We start from the raw sequence: 20,275 nt of genomic DNA, 5'->3' as shown, positions 1-20,275 counted from the left end.
GTGGTTCGTGAGTTTGAGCCCTGTGTCAGGCTGCATGCTGGCAGTGCAGTGCAGAGCCTGCTTGGGATTCTCTCTCTCCCTCTCTGCTCCTCCCCTTTCGCACATTCTCTCTTAAAATAAATAAACTTCAAAACGTTTTATGAAAACAAAAAGCTCAGGGGACTACTGGATAAGTGAGGGTTTCAAATTTATTTAGTTTTGTCATTACTGGTAGAATCAGTTGGTTAGGCAAAATAGCCTTAAACATGAAAAACAAAATTTGTAAAAGTTTTAAAGTTAGGTAATGTAAAAGCCCCAAAACGCTTTGTACAAGATTAGAATGTATCGTCAAATTAGTTTTTAATAAACATGTAAAGATTTTGTGAACATAAGAGTTGCATTTAGTCACTTGTGCCTAAGAATTTTACCCGTAAGACTGATAGGAATGGTGAACAATAATTTACAATTCTAAAAACTTGGGTAAAAAAAAAAAAAACCCATAAAATTTGGGTTCAAAGTTTTTTTAATTGCTTATGTTCAATACAAACCACAGTGTCTAAATTCACAATACAAGTTTCATTAGTCTTGGGTATTTTTATATTATTTATAAGCACTATCAGTTTTATTAACACACACTGTTCTCAGCATACAGGTGCAAATTATTTTCTAGCTATTGTTAATACTAAGGTAGGGTATTCTGTAGAAGTGCTAAGTTATCATTCAGTGAGTTATTTGCTGTTGTTCCTTTTCTGCCATTTCTTGTTGGCGAATTGTATCCTGGGCTGCTTGCTGCATTTTCTCCAATTTTTCCAAAGTCAGAGATTTTAAGGGTAAAAGTTTGGGTTTACACAGCACCATTGTGGTTATATCTTCCACAGACAGCTGCCCTAAGTTTAAAAAGAAACAATTTGAGTGAGATGATCCAGTTGATTGGTAGTTTGGATTTGCAGCTAGAATGAAAGTCTAAAGACTTAATCCACTATCAATGAAAATCTTTTGTTTTCACAGTCACTTCAAATATATCAACATTTAATACTAGGGAGTTCACAAGGACGCCTTTTTGAACTTGGTACCTAAAATTCCAAGCTACCTATGAGACACACGACTCATTTTGTGTCAAATGTTTAATGTGCAAAAAGATTCAGGAGAAATACATAGTGCATAAAAATACTTAATATTCATGTTAATACCATTCTTTTACTATATTAACTACTGAATGTTAAACTGTCAGCTTTTCTTAATGATTGCTTGACTTAGGTTTCTTTTTCCCCATTTCCAGACCATATTTAACATTATGGTGAATTACAGTACTAGTTTTTTCATTGAAAATTTCATATTGTAATTTGCAAATTTGAGTATAACAGGATTCCTAGGTTGAACAATGCTTCATTTGTTATCCTTTTACTGTGGGGGGAGAAAAGCAGTGGATGAGTTCTTTATACTTGTAAAAGAGTGGATGGTAAATGTGGCATACAAGACACAAAATAGTTACAGATGTTTAGCTACTTAGCCTATGTGCCTACTACTTTTTAGGTACCTGTAATATTCTGTGACCTAAGTATTTGTAATTTAGATACCTTGTTTTGGAAGAACTTCCCGGAACATTGACTTCACTTCCGCCATATCTGAATTGTTGGATACAGCTAAGTTTTTTCCTTCAATGAGAAATCAATTGTTAACATTCAAGAATGAATTTCCAAAGCATATTGCTTGAGATATTTCCATTATACTTTAAGAAGTAAAATCACAACTCCTACAGAAAATGAACTACCCTGCCCTTGCATAATTTTCCTATTAATTTCCTAGGAGTCTTTTCATTGAAACAAGATTGAGAGAGTTAATGTAAGGATCTGGAGTGTGTCAATGTTCTTTAATCAGTGGAGGTGTTAATTTGGAAGGCTACATGTTCTATGTTTTTTTCCCTTGTAGTGAAAAATTGGTAGGGCTTCATTTATTTGGCATAATTACCTAATAGAGGCCAGCTGAGGAAAACCAAAAGCATTTTTGTGCAGCCATTTGGTTCACTGATAGCATCTCCCTGAAGGTGGATGGGGTAAAAAAATGTTACCATTTGGGAAGTGGGGTAAGGCAGGTAGTTAGGAAAAAGAGGAGGTAGTAGGTAAATATTTCCTAACGTTCCCACTTCTCAACAGCTAACAGCTGGCTTCTACTTTAATCCCTTTACTATCATGACAAAAAGCATCCTAAGGAACAGTTATTGGCTATACCGGTCCTGTTTGTAAGGAGGCAACACAAACGGGTGAAACTGGCTCTTGAAGAACAGAAGTGAGGTATGCTTTCAGTTTACTACTTTCCTTTAATACAGAGATACTACATGCTGAAGTGCCAGCAAATACCTTTATCTTGAGTATTTTGTTAAGAACATACCAGCATATATGCCATCTCTGGCTGATGGCATTTGTTTCCAGTGTTACATTCCAGATTACTGCTATGCTGTATATTCAAGGTGTTCCGGATTGTAATTTGTAGCATGATCCTTTTACAAACACAGATGCTTCTCTAGACAGACCCACCCATTTTGCGATATTTCACCATACTGATGCAACCTTACCATGTGCCTTTCACAACATTACCACAGAAGAAAGATTTATTATTTATAAAGTAGTGATGCTGGCGTGGTGCCTGCCTTTACCGCCCACTGCAAATTAGTTATAATCAAGTGAAGCTGCTTCTGGTCTGTTATTCCCACTCTACTACTAACTTTGACATTTGTAAAGAAAGCTTCCTATTCCATCCAAGCCTCTCCTTTCTCATTCAAATTCCCATTCTGGAACATCTAAAGTTCCTAAGGAACCTCTATACATTTTCCAGAACTTTGTCATCAAAGTTTAACCCCTACACTGCTCTGTTTGGGAGTGAATATGAAATAGGGAATGGACCAGGAATGAAGTAGCAACTCCTCATTAAATGGAATGAGATAAATGTAATATGCAATTTCCTTAGAATGCACTTCTTCAGCCATATTCTTTTCTTGTTAGGCCTGCTGTGGTATCTAGTGATCATTTCCCTTTTTTCCCGTGGTTATGTTGAAAGCTAATAGCATTGCAGATCCCTGATTAGCCTGAATATGAACTATAAGCTATAATAAACAGCCTCTCCACTAAAATATCACAATGAACATGTTGAGTAAGCCCTTATTTGTTGCAAATCTGACATGATATGCTGCCAAAAGGGAGGATAAACATTATAGATGTTGATAAATGTGAAAAGAAATAACAGTAGCCAAGAGTTTTTGTATCACCAATTTTTTTTTTTATCAGCAAAACAGTGGATGAATACTTACAGTCTTCAATGTTTTATAGAGTAGCAACTTCAGCTACTCAGAACTCAATCACAATCCTTTGCTCTCTCTAGTCTGTCCCTCTTTCACATGCAAAATCTGGCTGGAGGAAAACAATGAAACTTGGTGCTTTACTAAACCTTAGTTCTGTTTCACTAAGCTGCCATTGTTACTGCAAAGGGTGTGGGGCCAAAAGCCTGGTAGGGAGTGGGTTGGGTCTGGTGTGGGGAATATCAGTGCTGGCAGTCACTTGCCTGGGTGGAGTGTTGGCTTTACTAGGGTTGGCTATTGTTCTAGGCGCCCCCCCCCCCACCCCCCACTCCCCAGGCACTGGCAGGAGAGAAACAGGAAGGGAAGGGCTAAAATAAGCAAGGTGGTGGTTGGATGACCCTCACTGGCAAGGTTACAGTGTCTTGGTGATCAACTGCCCAGGGAGTCCACAGTAGGAAGGAACATTTCTTTCCTTCACCTGATAATGGCCAAACATGGGTGTTTTGTCTGGTGTAATGTGCCCTAAGGAGTTGTGGTTGCTTCTAAAGGTACTTTCTTATTATGATGAGGTAAGATGTGTGTATTACTAGGGACAAATGGGTCAAAGAAGAAACATATCAGCTATGACAGAAATTCACATGTATCATACAAGTGCCATGTAATTCAATTCAATAAATATGTCTATAACGTGCAAAGCACTATTCTTTAGTGAACAAAACAGACAAAACCTCAAACCTTTTGGAGCTTACACTCTAGAGTAAGTAAATAATAGGATGCTATAAGGTAGTAAGTGCTATAGAAAATAAAGTTTAATGGGATGTAGGAGTGCTGAAGTGGGTACTGTAGTTGAAGTAGGAAAATGATCATGGATTCATGAAGCAAGTGAAAATCATGTGACATTTTGGTGTGTGTGTTAGATCTTTTGAAATTGCAAAAATAATCTAAAGCTGACAGTATTTAGAGTTAGAGAAGGTAGAGAGAAATGGGCATTCTCTGTTGGTGGGTGGGTTTCTTGGTACAGATTTTTTAGATATTTTGTAGTATCTATTAATATTTTGTATTATCTACTGAAGCTAAATATGCACAGTTTCTTTGACCCAAGCATTCTAGGATGGGCCCTAAAGAAATAATGCACCGGTGTATAAAGACATAAGAATAAGAATGTTCATTAAAGCACTGCATTGAAGAGCAAAATGTTCAGCAATAGGTGAATCTAAATATTCAGCAATACATCAAAGGTTAAATAAATTCTGTAACAGCCATACAATGGACTACTATGCCAGATTTTAAAATGATACATTTGTCAAGGTATATTTTAAGAGAAAACACATTCAATTGCAGAAGTAAAATTCTTACACTAATGTAACCCAAACTTTTAATGCTTGGAGAATAGAATGTCAATAATTTTTTGAAGCTCTTGGTCTGGGTAATTGGAAAATAATCTACTTCCTTTCCCCCCGTAGTTTCTTTAGTTTGTAATTTGTCCCAGAGATAATGGTTTTGATGGATAGTACATTTCAAAGTCATAACAAAGTAAGCAAACCTGTCGTAGCCATTGAGCTGGATGCCTAAAATTAATGCAGAAGAACTTGGAGGGAAACCAAATCTGTCATGAAATATTTTACAAAGCTGTAGGCGGAGTTGAAAGACACTTAAGTCTAGGAAGGATTACTACTTTATATCAATCATACACATGTTGATAATATAAGTTAATTTTACAACTTGGACAAGTTAAAAATTTCTGGGGTGAGTTAATTTGATACTTGAACTAAACTGTGTATGGGACTGGACAAGAGCACTAAAATGTCCTGAACCCAGAGAATATATGTAAGTGGTCCTCAAATTTTATGCTTGCATTAACACGCAGAGATTTTTATTCCATTTACTCATTCATTCATTTATAGTTTATTTATAGTTTATATATTGAGAGAGAGAGAGAGAGAGAGAGAGAGAAAGCACACAGACGGGAGGGGAAGAGAGGAAGAGAGAGAGAATCCCAGCAGGCACTCCACCATCAGGGCAGAGCCCACCAAGGGGCTTGAACTCACCAACCGTGAGATCATGACTGAGTGGAAATCAAGAGTTGGATGATTTGCTATCTAAGCCATCCAGGTGCCCTCAGATTTTTAGAAACTAGGTAGAAAAACTAAATACCCCTTTACACATTTCTAAATTGACAAATTTATTAAGTTCAAATAGTTCTAAAGACATAATTTCCAGCATATTTAAAAATAACTGTTATATCAGTCTTTTATTTTTTCGTTTTATTTTTTTTGTTTATTTATTTTGAGAGAGAGAGAGAGAGAGAGAGCACGTGGGGAAGGGGCAGAGTGGGGGAGAGAGAATCCCAAGCAGGGCTCAAACTCACAAATCAAGACATCATGACCTGAGCTGAAACCAAGAGTTGGACGCTTAACCAACTGAGCAACCCAGGTGCTCCATATCAGTCTTTTAAAAATATATCCAACATAATCTCAATATCATAAAAACTTGACAGCTATTATCCTCCATTAGTAAAAAGAATGAAGAACTTACTTTTAAGTCAGAAAGTTTACATCTTTTTTCTCCCTAGACCTCTATTACCATTCCACTTAATTTTACTGTAATATATTTTCATGCTTAACCATATTTTAATGATTGATTATCCTACCATATTTCTCTACAAAAATGTTTACAAATGAAAAACTAAAATATTCTGGATTGAGTTATTACCATTATTAGTGAAAAATTGATCAAAATAAGTTATACATGGACAAAATAATTACTGAAGATAAAAAATAAAGTTAATGGCTGTATATCTATTAATAAGGACAGAGCTTTAAAAGTAAACACTGGACAGTGAAGACGAGTAGAAAGGATGCTCTTTTCGGGACAAGGGAGTTTACTCTTTCAGAATGAAAAACAAATGTAACAAAAGAGGAATTTGGGATCATATGTTCCTATCCAAACACATTTTTCCTTTCAACAAACATACCAATGTCTATAATGCCAGTCACAGCTAAATGAAGGAGCTACAGTGGATAAGAACCTTTTGGGGGCGCCTGGGTGGCTCAGTTGGTTAAGCGTCCGACCCTTGATTTTGGCTTGGGTCACAGTCTCACAGTTTTGAGACTGAGCCCCACGTCAGGCTCCATGCTGAGTGTGGAGCCTGCTTAAGATTCTCTCTCTCTCTCTCTCTCTCTCTCTCTCTCTCTCTCCCCCGTCCCCCACTCGTTTTCTTGTCGAAATAAACATTAAAACATAAAAAATATGATAAAGCAAATCTATTTCATAATATAATTCAAGGTTGAGCAAATGTGGGCAAGTTTTTAAGTTGGTGGCAAAGAGTAAAAACCTTTAAAATTATAGGGAATAGAAGCCCGGTGTACATAAGACTCTATCTTGAATTTTTGATGGAAGTGACAAATGGAAGTTGCCTAACCTAAGAAAATAAATGTACCTGAAATATGTTTAGAAAAACATTTCTAAAGTATTTTCAGATTCTGGCCTAACTGCCAATCCTGTTTTCATATAAGAAACATAGGTCACCAACTGGTGGCCCTTGGTCCTATCTGGTTAAATGTTTTGCTGGCTTGCTAAATATTTAAAAAGTATTTGAAACTATGTTTAAAAATCACAAGATCTTCACATAAAGTCCAAATTTCAGCTCCTCTTGGCAAATCTGGCAACACTTTCCACATGGCAAAATTTGGCTAGGGCTGGAAAGTAATGTCCCAGATGAATGTGGAGACTTGTCTAGTCCCCCACTTCTGCCTATTGTTCCCTTTCCCTTACCATCCTCATTGCTATAGGCACTCAATGTCACAACTTCAATAGAATACACAAGAACCACTATAACACATTATATTCCAAATTGTCCTATTTTACCATTAATAGGTATTAAGAAACAAGATACAATCTTAGAGAACTGAGGGAGGTACCAGAAGCAATTTGTTTCTGTAAAGGACAATAGAGGATATTGTTTGGTGAATATTTATTAGTTTAGATCTTTTTAAATAAATTCAATCTGCCTAGTACAGGTTGTGGATGGAGTGGCAGGAATTGCAGGAAAAATATGAAAGATTTTATTTGTTTTATTCAAGACTTATGATCGACTAACAGATGAATTTTCTTTTTTTTTTTTTTTTTTTAAATTTTTTTTTTTTCAACGTTTATTTATTTTTGGGACAGAGAGAGACAGAGCATGAACGGGGGAGGGGCAGAGAGAGAGGGAGACACAGAATCGGAAACAGGCTCCAGGCTCCGAGCCATCAGCCCAGAGCCTGACGCGGGGCTCGAACTCACGGACCGCGAGATCGTGACCTGGCTGAAGTCGGACGCTTAACCGACTGCGCCACCCAGGCGCCCCTAACAGATGAATTTTCAAATGCATATTAGATTTCTGAATGTAAACTAACATGAAGGTGAAAGAGGGAGCCCCAAAAGAAGTGTTTTCTTTTTAGCAGACACAAAGTAGTAATGCTCATTCTCACTCGAGGGCTGCCCACATACTAGCAGAGTGCTTAGTTTGGATTGATAATGTTCATCTGGAGATGCCAAATAACATCATATGTCACGTATTTGGAAACTATAATAGTTCTACTGTGTTTGCTATCTGGCATCTGCTGGTAGGAAAATGTTGCAACATGTTCAATTTGGCTAATTAATTTAGACTCATGTGAATAAAATGTGCGGTGTTTAGCTTCTGAAATGTGCCTAGGCCTAAGAACAGGAACTGTTCTTCTTGGATGAACTTGGATGATGGTATACTTCACTAGCAGACACTACTATTAAGTTAATAGAAAATGACACATCCCACTCACACAAAATACCAGATGGCCAGCAGTTGCCTTGGTATCTGCTTTGATAACATCAAGATTCATCTGTATTTCAATTGCAGGGCCCACACATCTTTCATCAACAGTCCTCAGGGTGCCAGGAGTTGAAACTCATGAAACTATGCTGACATCAGTACACTGTTGCAGATTATGTTGCATCAGCTACAAGTGTAGGCAAAGTAGCAGCAATACTTTACTAAAGGTCGACAGCCGAGGACACTAGCACTTCCTCTCTACAGACAGGAGGATTGAATACTAATTTCTTCTTTGTAGGACAGCATAGCAGGGTGTGTGTGCAGAGAAGTGGGATGCATTTAACTAGCCACTCATGCCACTGGTAGATGTAGTCACATTTGAGAAGACTTAATCATTAATCATGATTGGAGAAGTATGAATACTGTGAAGTATTCTGGGGAAAAAATGTTAAATGGAATCTAATCAAGCCTCTAGATCAGTTTCTGATTTACAAGAAATAAGAAAAAAGGAGACATTCAAGAAGACCTCTACTCTGGACTCTTTAAAATGCCAACGTTGGGGCGCCTGGGTGGTTCAGTTGGTTAAGCGTCCGACTTTGGCTCAGGGCATGATCTCACGGTCCGTGAGTTCGAGCCCCACGTTGGGCTCTGTGCTGACAGCACAGAGCCTGAGCCTGTTTCACATTCTGTGTCTCTCTCTCTGCTCCTCCCCTATTCACGCTCTGTCTCTGTCTCAAAGGTGAATAAACGTTAAAATAAATAAATAAATAAAATGCCAACATCACAGGAGAAAAAAAGATAGGAGAGTTGTTCTCAATTAAGGCTAAAAGTTACAATACCCAAGCACAATACATAAACCTTGACTGGATTCTGAATTTTGTTGGAGGAGCAGGGGTAGAGATATACAAAATATTCTTAGGTCAAATGGGAGAATGTACATACAGACTAGATTTTAAATATTACAGAACAATTTCCTTTGTTGTGATAATGATACTGTGTTTTGCAGAACTTTATAATCCTTAGGGAAATACATTTTGGAAATTTTAGAGGTGCCTGCTTAACAATAGGTCGGTAACCTATTTCCAAATAGTTCAACAACAATGAAAAAAGTGTGAGAAGGAATGAAATAAATATAGCAGAATTTAACAACTGTTGGATCTAGGTAAAGGGTATATGAATATTTATTGTATTTCCTTCAACTTTTTAATGTATGATTTCTGTTTTTTGAGGGAAGAAATCATGTTGGAAGGAATTCAGAGGGGAAGACTAGGAAAAGGTTGAGTAACAGGAACCACACTGAATTTGATAAACTAAAGCTGGCAGTGTCTTAGGTCCCCAGGACACCAAAAAATATTCAATCTTTTAGGAAGTACTTACCAAAATAATATCATGTGCAGGATAATATGACAGGCAGATGAATCTGATAAAAACCATTTTAGACATAAACACAGCAGTAAAGCTAAGAACGTAAGCAGCTGTTATATAAAATAGAGATTGTCCTAAAAGAAGTACAGAAAGTGCTAGGTAAGGGCAGAGGAAGTTGCTTCCTGTTGGAGAGAATCTGGAAACATCTCCAAGGGTAACTAGGACATTAATATACAGTCACAAAAGGTTAGTGCTTCAATGATTAACCTTGGAAGAAACCAGAGTAGTTCATTTTGGTTAAAGCGTGAGTAGTAAGGTAGTAGAAAGAGATTAAATAATGAAGGTGGGTCTGCACCCTTGTTGAGAAAGTTCTCCTGGTCTTTTCCCCCCGCCGCCTCCCCCCCCCCACCCCCCGCAACTTTAGGCATCCAACCCAGCATTACCAATCTGACTGACAGTTCTTGACTTAAGCGTACAGAAGGAACTACACGAGTTAAGGTGTGACAACTTTTGGAAAGAACCATGTAAAAGTATTACGGTATTTTTAAGAATATTCACAAGCAGTAAGTTGTTTAATAAAATGCAGACATGGAGGATTAGGACGGTATACCTCTACCCAGAACTGCAGTTAATGCTTATAAACCCACAAAAGAGGAGAAACAAAGAAAAGGAAGAAAATTCAAAATGTGAAGACAAGAGGTGAGAAAATAAGACTTAAGAGGTGTGGCCGCTGTGGTGGAGGACCACCTTTTTTCCTTTCTAGCCGGCAATGGAAAACGTTTTCCTCAAGCTCCACAATTCTCCGTCCTCCAAAGGTCGGGATGGAAGTACTCAATAGGAATTTAAGGGGGCGCGGTCAGGAGCTCCAGCGGCGGGAGTGAGGGGCTCCGCCCCGTAGCACGAGCCTAAGCCCCCGCCGGGCCCAGCTGGCTGCAGCTGGGTTAGAGAGGATGGTGGAGCGGCCTCGCCCGACAGGGAACCTCAGAGGGGCGGAGGTAGGGCGGGCCGCCGTCAGGCCAGCCCGGAAAGAAAACCTTCCTCCAGCGGAAGCGGCTGTGAGCTCCCCTCACCTCCCCGGCTCTCCGTCACCCGCGGGACGTCTAGCTTGGGCCGTCTAACTTGGGCCGTCCTCACGGGACAGGGAAGATCGGATCCTCACCTCACTTGGCGGCTCCAGTGGAAATGGGCACTCCCTGGGGTGCCGGGGGCTATTCCCACCCTTCCGCCATGACCCCATTCAGAAGTGCCAAATGCAACTTCCGGGCGGGACAGGGATTTTCGGAACCCTAACCTTTTGTCCACCTAGGTAAGTGATTAGAGGTCCCAGCAAAATAAGGGCCAGGAAACCTGCTCCTTCCTCTCCCCCAACCCGGGCAGGCGGTTCCGAATATGAATTAAGTTGTCTAACCTGGGATGACTGGTCACCTTTGGTCCTTTTTCGGGCCTACTTACAGACGCCTCTCTTCCCAGACCGCCCGATTGTTGCCCAGGGCAACGGTGAGATTGGACGAAGGGAAAACTACGTCACACTGGAGACGGGAGGCCAGGAAACTCCCTTTGCCATTAGCAGTTATGGCTGCCTTAGCGTCAACAGTCACTTCCGTTTGCGAGTTGTCACTCTACCCAGCCGGAGGCTTACTCTATGGCCCGGCTTGCCAGCGGCGCCCAGTGGGCGGGAGAGAGGGCCTAGAGCAGCTGAGGAAAGGAAAAGGGCGGAGCGAGGGAAGCTGGCGCCAATGCCTCACTCCGATTGGACAGCGTCGTTGGCGCCAGTGCCTCACTGTGATTGGGTAGTGTCGATTGCCCTGGCCCCGCCTGTTTTTCTCCCAGCGAGTGACGGGCCTGAGCCGGAGGGGTGGGGCGGGGCGGTAGGAGCGAGAGTGTGTGGAGGGGCAGGCGGGGCGGGGCGAGTGGGGGAGGGGCGGGCGGGGGGCGGCGGTTGGGCAGCGTCGCTTCTAAGGAGGAGGAGGAAGGAGGGCGAGCGAAGAGGATGGCGGAGTTGGGGCTCCTGACGGTAACCCGGGGCTGCTGAGGCGGGAGGGCGTTTGTCGGTCGGTTCTTCCTGCCTTCCTTCTTACCCGTCGGGCGGTCCGGTGGCTGTCGGTAGAGGGAGGCCCCGCGCGCCCTGAGGGGCTAGAGCCGGCGGGGCCGGGGCGAGGCCCAAGGGGCTGGGGCCCTGGGAGGCGCCGCGGCCGCCGCCGCTTTCCTGGGTGCTGTCGCAGGGAGGGCTGGGCCCTCGGAGCCGGCTCTTGTGCGGGGCCCCGCAGCTGGGCGCCGAGACCGAGCCGGTCGGCTCTGACAGCGGCCGGGGCTGGGCCTGCGGTGGTGGCGGGCGGCCGGGGCAGCGCCCGGGCGAGGGCGAGCCGGCGCGAGGGCGCGGGGCCGGGGGCGCCCGGTGGACGGCCCGGCTCCACTCTGCTCCTCGGGCACCTGGCCCAGGCTGCTTGGGCGCCCCGTGGGCGTCCGGGGGCTGTTAGTCGTTGGTGGGGGGCCCTGGCGCAGCGCTGGTGGTGCGGGGTGGGGTATTTCCTCGCCCCCTACTCAAAGCCCACCACTCTCTCCCCGTCTTCTTTCGGTGAAGAGTGGTGAGTTGGCTTTGGGTATGTTGCCTGGTGAGGCGAGTTGTAGGCATCCAAGACCGCCCTGTTGGACTTGCCTGGTGGCAACCTCTTTCCGCCGTAGCTTTTAGGGATAGAGGAAAAGTACTCTTATCTCCTCCTCTCCCCCCCCCCCCCCCCGCTCTTAACGCCGAAGGCTTCTGGGCCAAAAGGTTTTTCCCCAGCCCCTCAGTATCCATTGTTTTGTACCTTCCCCCTCCCCCGCCCCAAGCCTAGGTAGAAGAATGACTTCAAACCATTAATTGCCCCCTCCCCCCTTTTTTAAATCAGTAGAGGTTTTGTGTTATTGTGTTTGTATGGATTTACAAACAGGTGGAATGAATACCGATTCGGGAGTTGGAAAGATGCTTTTGTGTGAGTTTTTAAGCTTTCAGTACTTACAGTTGGTGGGTGATTTGATTTTGTCTGTTGCTTTGTATCATAATGGGGGTGATGAGAATAAAAGAGGAAGCGATGTTTTGCAACCTACCCAAAGAAATGTTTTTTAAGTCTCTGGGGATGCTGAAGCAAAATTGGGTTGCAGACGTGTACTGTATAGTATTCGCTTCCATCATGATAACTACCAACAGTCTCTCTCTAAGCTTTCACTTGTGCAATTTTGTACACTTCTTCATAAATGTCAGCTTCTAGTATCTACTCGGCGCGATTCCTGGATCTAAAATTTCTTGTTTGTCAGAATTCTAGGGCATACTTGTGTATCCAAGCATTTTTGTATTTGAATGCAGCATTAACAAATTGTCTTATTTAAAGACGTCAGTTTATTAGTGTACTAATTTCTACCCTCATCCTTCGATGCCATAGCCCTTATAACTGTTAACATTATTTGAAGAAACTTAGCTCTTGGGTACAATTTGTAACATTAAGTAAGCTTACATTTATACTTTGAGTTTACCAAATGTTGATGTTTTTCTGTGTGACAGTGACAAGAATTTTTAGGAATAACATGTATATGACCCTTCCCTACCTATGGCATTTCTACTGAATAGGATAAATCTTTTAAGTATTTATTTGGACATAAGGTACACTACGAAACTTGTTACTTAATTATGAATATACATTTGAAAAATAGCTCTTAGACAAGTAAATAAAGGCTTTAAGATTTGTGACTTTCAAATGGCTTAAATATATAAAGCTAACAAACTATTTTTGAAATGCTAGTTTTGAGGGATGGATCTGGCCTATTTCTAAGATTACTACTGTAATCTTGTGTTTTAGTTTTTGGAGAAACAACTACGTTTATCGTAGGTTGGCATTTATTTGTTTAGTGATCTCTCATTGTTAATACAGTTTTTGTTTTTCTCTTGTTTTAAATTGTTACGGATTAAAGAGTGATATTAAGAGATACATTAATAGCTTGCAGCTGGGTTTTTTAAAAGTTTTAAAATGATATTCAGAAAGTTGATTAGAGCTGTGTTGTGATAATTGTAGCCAGACTCATACAATTTGTGAACTTTGTGTCAGAAATTTGAAACATTTCACTTTTCAAAAGGAACACCAAAATTATACATTCTTGTGTTATATTTGCTGGAATTATGCGTTTTAAGTTTTACTATTTCTTTAGTGACTTGGGACAGGGCTTGTCCCATGTTTAGAGAAATATAAATTGGAATTCTATGTGGAATACTCCCAAAGATGCCTCCTGAATAGCTTCTGATATATACTATATATATATATGTATTTTTTTTAAGTTTATTTTTTTAATAATCTTTACACCCAGCGTGGGGCTTGAACTCACAAACCCAGGATCAGGAATCACATGCTTTTGTGACTGAGCCAACCAGGCACCCCTCTGTTGGTGCATTTTTTGACTTGCCTTACCCATGTGGGGAAAGGTAAATAAAATTGAATTTCTTTGTTATACAAGCAATCATACTTGTTTTGAAAATATGCTGGATTATCAATATTTGTTGTATAATTTAATATTTCTGTAAATTTGTGTTCTTTAAACAATTTATAGATTTTTTCTAGTAAGATATTTAAATATAAAAATAAACTGTTATGGTTTTGATGTAAAATATACCTGAACCTGTATTTGCAGATAAAAGGATGAATATTTTTTGGAGGTTGAAAGAATATATCTTTAGAATTCAGTTTACTATATTCATGTATCATTTATGTACTAGTCATGGATGAAAACATAAAATCTATGCTTATAACCAAAAAAACCAAAACAAGACCAGCTATTCCTCCCTTCCCCCCCCACCCCACCAAAAAACAAAACAAAACAAAACAACACAGTAAAACCACCAAACAGGTTGACCTACAAATCCTTCAGTGAGTTCTGAGGTTTATATTTTGGCCTAGGTGGAAGTGTTCTTGAATTAGTTTATAAAGTATCAGGAGAAGAAATTTAGATATAGAATAAACACTTTGACTTTTCCTAATAAGACTAATAGGGAATTGATAAATATTTTGTTGTAGATAAATTGGATAGAAATTAGCTGTAATTTAGCAGAAGGATACATTAAGTATTTTCAGATGGTGCTTGAGAAATTAGTACTGCAAATATTAAATTAGTTTCTGTTTTTGCTTATTGTTTGACTTACACTTCATGCATTATATATTATGCATTGGCATATTATAATTTAAAGCTAAATCTTTCATAGACTAAATTATTAAAAATTGCTATCCCTGTCTTCTGAATTTTGTTTTATTTACTGGTTATACCACGTCAAAGTGATGCCATATAAATCTTTCTGAACATTTTTTTCTCCGATAATAAAACAGTTAAAATTTTGTAATTTTGTAGCTCTCTTGTTTACATGGACTTTTAAAATCTGAAAAATTTCTAAGTCACAAGGTGACCTATGGAATGCTTGAACTTTTTATAGTGTTCTGAAATGTAATTGCAGTCAGTGCAGGTTGAAAGGAACACACATAAGTGGGAAAAGCTGATTTATGTTCTAAAATATGTAATTGCATTATTTTTGAGGTAAACAAACTTTCATTCTTTGGTATTTTCCCCTGGTTCCCAACTTTTTTAGTACAGGATCTTTAATTCTGCAAATCAAAGTTCTAACACATGAAAAGAATATTCTAATTACAAAGAGCTCTTTAGCTTTTGAAATGTTGGTAACATGTGCTTTCTCCGAAAGTATGAAGTTTCCATTATCAAGATTTGAAAGAACTAATTAGATTTCACATGATAAATCTCATTCCTCTTCTTTAAAGATCAGAACTGATTGCAAAAAGTAGTTCATGCTGTAAAAGGTAAGGGTTCTTTTATCGGAAAGAATGAACATACTGCTTGAAGTTAAAACAGTTTTAAAGGAGACCTTAAAAGTGAGTATAATTGGTCCCTATGTGAAATGAACCTGAAAGACTTTTTATGAAGTATTTTGGCCTGTCTTCTAATGTTTATAGCATGGTGAGCGCTCACAGTTTAAGCACTTTATTTGCCCTCAAATACTATTTGTAAATCCTACAATTTTAATTAATTTCACAACTTACAAAGATAAATCTTTTTTTCTTTTGGTTTTTCAAATATTTTGGAGGTAAAGTGGAAATTACCTGTTTTGACACTGATGAAATTAACTCCAAATTCTAGATATTATCAGTTAAATTTGCACTTTCTGAGTTTCAGGTTTTGTGTTGTATAACACTCCTTCCTGCTTTCAGGGACTTTCACAGTTTTGTAAATAGTCTTTAACTTTAAAATTTTGTTCTATAAATATTTCTTACTATGAGCTTAATATTCATAATGTCATAGACTTTCTAATGAGTGCCATTATATATAGTTAAATATACTATGTTTCCTGCTTTTAGTAAGTTCACAGTTTGTTGTATGAACTGTACAAGTCAGTAGTTAATTACTTTACAATGTGACAAGTGCTTTGATAGCGGTATATGCTGGAGAACTGAGCTGAGTTAAGGCACAGAATGCATGTGTAACCAGCAATGCTTGCTGGAAGATAGGACTTGAACTTAACTCTTGAGGGCTAAGTAGGATAGGTAGTGGATAGAAAAGCGTAGATGTTAGACATGGTAAGGTCCATTTGGAGAATTGCAGGTGAATAGCAATTTGGATTCTATGTAAGACCTAGTATTTTAGGTGATCGAGTAGGCATTCATTAAAGCCTGTACTTTTAGAGATTGTTATTTCTTGTGTTCCTAATTTAGTTCGGGCCTTGGACTGTGGATCTGCATGAATGTTAGGGATCTGCTTCAAATTATTATTTAAAACTTTTAACTAAGTACTTTTCATTAATATTTTAATTAATTACAGGAAGAACATATCAGCCTGATGTGGAATAATCTCCCAGGTTTAGAACTTGAATAGTTGTGTTTCAGAATCACATTTAAGTATCTTTTCTCAGCATTTATGCATCATGTTAAAAGTAATATTTATGAGCCTTCTTAGAACTCATGGTAAGTTTCTACTGTGCATTTAAAGTTATTCTTCTGGGGGAGCCTGGCTGGCTCAGTTGAAAGAGCATATGAGTTTTGATCTCAGGGTTGTGAGTTCGAGCCCCACGTTGGGTACAGAGATTACAAAAGTAAATAAACTTAAAAAAATAAAATTGACTCTTCTGAAAACATTAAAAGTCATTTTCTTCCATACTTATTTCAAAGTGCCACTCTTTCCTTTAGGTAAGTCAGACTGTATAATCAGCAGTTATGTCCTGGTAGAAGTCTTTGTATGGCTTATTTGAATTAAAAATTCTCTGAACTTGAATATTAATAATTTTTCCTATAGTATGATTTAATACTCCTTTGAGGGCTTTTTTTTCTTTTCTTTTTTTTTTTGCCATTCCAAACTCTGTTCCCTCCAGAGTGCCATAGTTTCTCATTTTAAAACATTCTCATACTGTTTTTTGTTGTTGCTTTTGATCCTTCCACTTGTGTTTTTTGTTTTGTTTTGTCTTATTTATTTTTAAGAGAGACAGAGAGCATGAGTTTGTGGGAATGGGGAGCAGAGAGAGAGACAGAATCTGAAGTAGGCTCCATGCTGTCACTGGAGAGCCTGATCTGGAACTTGAACTCACAAACCTTGAGATCTTGACCTGAGCCGAAGTCAGATGCTTTACCCAACTGAGCCACCCAGGAACCCCTCCAGTTATTTTCATTATTCAAACTTGAGAAATTCCTTTGTAAAGTTTTCACATTTTAGCAATTACATTATAAATTTTATATCCTCACATTTATCTCAAGGTTATTTATTAGGAAACTAAAACTTTCTGGTATCATCTCCTTGGATACAACCCCAAACATTCTTTACCTGGTGAACCTAATCCCCCTTCTGGCCTCAATATCATGTCGTTTGGGAGGTCTTCTTTGATCCTTAGGTTCTGCTGTTCTAGGGTCCCTTAACCTGCACTTCCTCTTTTTTTCTTTTAACATTTTTGTGATGATGTGTGTAATATCTGTCTTTTTTGCAGACTGTAAGTTTCATGATAGCATCAGGTATGTCTGGCTTCTTTACTACCATTTCTGTAGTGTATGTACAGTGTATAACTTTGTAGGCTCCTAATAAAAAAAAAAAATTACAGGGGCGCCTGGGTGGCGCAGTCGGTTAAGCGTCCGACTTCAGCCAGGTCACGATCTCGCGGTCCGGGAGTTCGAGCCCCGTGTCGGGCTCTGGGCTGATGGCTCGGAGCCTGGAGCCTGTTTCCGATTCTGTGTCTCCCTCTCTCTCTGCCCCTCCCCCGTTCATGCTCTGTCTCTCTCTGTCCCAAAAATAAATAAACGTTGAGGAAAAAAAAAAAAATTAAAAAAAAAAATTACTGAAACTAAGTATTGAGCCCCAAAACAGACCACTAAAAAGGACAAAGAGATGTCATAGTCTTCTGTTCTTTAACATATTTTCTGCTCTTAGATTTCCTCAGGCCTTAATTGAAGGCTTTTTTACTCAATGTACAATTAAGAAAGTTTAGTAACCAAATGTAAATAGGACTGGGATATCTCCTAGAGGCCATAAGAGTTGAAAATAAGAGCAGAGGGGAAAACACTTAAAAAGCAGATACAAGACATTTTTTTTATATAACAGGTTAAGGCAACTTCATCTTGTGATAAACATATTTAGATCTTTCAAGACCCCATTTGTTTTATATGTGGAACAGTATAGCAGTAATGCTGATAGAAGAAGAAATTAATTGCTGTTAGTAAATTTTGTTAAAACACAGGACAGGGGCGCCTGGGTGGCTCAGTCAGTTAAGCATCTGACTCTTGATTTCTGCTCAGGTTGTAATCTCATGGTTTGTGGGTTCAAGCGCCACGTTGGGCTCTTCATTGACAGTGTGGAGCCATTCTCTTTCCCTCTTTCTCTGTCCCTCCCTTGCTTGTGCTCTCTCTCTCAAAATGAAAAAAAAAAAAAAATTACACAGGACCATGTGTTGTATTTGGGAAAAGTTTTATACCTAAAATGATGTAATTAAAAATTTCAGTGTCAAGCTTTTGTTGGAAATATTTGCTTAGTGAGGGGAAAACATAGTAGGCACCATAAGTACTGAATAATAAGTTGAAACAAATAATTATCTGAAAATACTGAATCACTGCAGTATAGTATTATTGCCTTACAATTTGTAGATGTAGTTTTTATACTGACCATGTTTCTTTGTTAGCTTAGCTATGAAATATGTAAAATTGGGTAACATGTTTTTGTTAATTAGTTTTGAATAAAAACCTACCTGTTGCAGTGATGTGACAAAATGACATAAATATTTCTGCAACTTTTGTTAAAGAGAGTAAGCTCTATCTATCTATCTATCTATCTATCTATCTATCTATCTATCTATTTATGTATTGTGTTTCTTGGCAACCTGGACTGGAAAAATTAGGTTGGGGGTTATAATTATTTCTTTGCTAGAAGTATGTGGAATTTAACAGATTGGGTGACCTGAAATAGATTGTATTTAATTCAGTTTTATTTTATATATCTTCTGGGATAAAGTATTCAAAATTTCACCTAAGGGCTTTAGTTCTTGTTCAGATATACTGCACTTTATCTTAATATTGTAATCTGTTGCATTCTAGGACTTTATAAGGATAGGTAGAAAAGCTAGTTATTTCTTGTTACTAAAACAAATGTTGGTTTATCTACCATGTGTTAAATACCATTTTAAACTCATAGAAATAGGATACTTATATACTAGGCAGCTGAAAATAGTAAGGTTTATGATTTAATCTTGAAGACATTTATTTCTGTATCTGGAAGTAGTGATTTGAAATTCTTAATACTAGAAATATGGCCTAGTTTCAGAACACCCACTAAGCAACTGTGAGAACTCAGCATGCTAAATGGCTTGTAGTGCTGCAGTATTTTTTAATTTTCCCCACCCCCTGTTATATAATGGCTTATAGTAGTACACACAGAACATGAGTATTTGGGACAAGAACAAATTGTATTGAAGTCTCCAAAACATGTGAGGCTGTCAGGTTTTTTGTTGAGTACTAAGGAGCTAACGATGATCAAATATAGTGCTAATTAGTGATTGAATGACATACATCAGGTGGTGATGTTTTACCCTGCAAAAAAGGCAGGAAAAGCAAGAATTGTTTTCAGGCTTGAGAAAAATGACTTTTTAAAAAATGGGGTCACTATTTTTAAAACAAAAGTTGAATTAAAATTTTTATTTAGGTTTGATAGCTCTGATTTAAACATTTCCATGATGCTTGTGTACAGGGCTTAAAAATTTCAGTGGAAATAATCCTAAACATTTCCCCCAGAATGTTGTGCAATGGAAACATTGCGGCATTATGTCAGCCTGTGAGAACCAGACACTGAAACTGATTAGCACCTGCCTGTAAAGAATGAAATCTACTAGTTCTTATTCATTGTTCAGGAAAGTATGGTCCTAAAGGCGTTTGGTAAAACATTTCTTTGCCATCTTATTTTGTTAAAGGGACTGAGTTGATCAGCAGGAATTGTAATATGCAGGTGTATATTAGAGTTAAAATGTTTCAGTTTTAAAGATTTTTATGATACAGAAAAGGAAAGAATAAGTTTCTTTTAAAGTCACCTATGTAATTCTTGCAGTTAGCTCTGTCAGTAATGCCTTAATGCATAACTAATTATATACAAAAATATAATGAAATTACTCGCTTCTCTCTACTGAAACTCCATTTTATCTGACATTCTCACGTGTGTGTGTGTGTGTGTGTGTGTGTGTAATAATTGATAATCATGATCCTGTGGCAAGATCTTGAAGATTTCTGTTTCATCAAAGAAAGTTGAAAATAATAAAATTGAAGTTTTGCTATACTTTTTTATGTTCAGATTCTTTGAAAATT

The 20,275-nt window shown here is 38.7% G+C and overlaps 2 protein-coding genes across 4 annotated transcripts in view; one reads left to right on the top strand and one right to left on the bottom strand.

Annotated features, from left to right (window-relative positions):
• Positions 1 to 484: 484 nt before the first annotated feature.
• Positions 485 to 10,964, bottom strand: BBIP1 (BBSome interacting protein 1). Of its 2 annotated transcripts, none has more exons than XM_030334974.1 (3): positions 10,881 to 10,964; positions 1,557 to 1,634; positions 485 to 866 (listed from the first exon to the last, which is right to left on the bottom strand). In XM_030334974.1, the coding sequence occupies exons 2-3, from the start codon at positions 1,600 to 1,602 to the stop codon at positions 700 to 702; spliced, it is 213 nt and encodes a 70-aa protein (XP_030190834.1). In that variant the 5' UTR covers positions 1,603 to 1,634; positions 10,881 to 10,964; the 3' UTR covers positions 485 to 699. The 2 variants fall into 2 exon arrangements, with proteins under 2 accessions (XP_030190834.1, XP_030190833.1); XM_030334973.1 differs by having other exon boundaries at positions 10,837 to 10,939.
• The window catches only part of SHOC2 (SHOC2 leucine rich repeat scaffold protein), a 107,521-nt gene continuing 97,731 nt past the window's right edge, over positions 10,486 to 20,275 (top strand). The window contains exon 1 of one of the 2 annotated variants that reach the window (XM_030334970.2): positions 10,486 to 10,734. The gene's annotated coding sequence lies outside the window, so the exon portion shown is untranslated. Of the gene's footprint in view, positions 10,735 to 11,360; positions 11,443 to 20,275 lie in introns of those variants that run through there. The other variant, XM_030334969.1, reaches the window with a different exon arrangement.

The sequence above is a fragment of the Lynx canadensis genome, chromosome D2 (assembly GCF_007474595.2).
Source record: "Lynx canadensis isolate LIC74 chromosome D2, mLynCan4.pri.v2, whole genome shotgun sequence".
Taxonomy (NCBI): domain Eukaryota; kingdom Metazoa; phylum Chordata; class Mammalia; order Carnivora; family Felidae; genus Lynx; species Lynx canadensis.
Note: the sequence above shows the minus strand (reverse complement) of the source record. Positions and strands in the feature narration are given on the sequence as shown.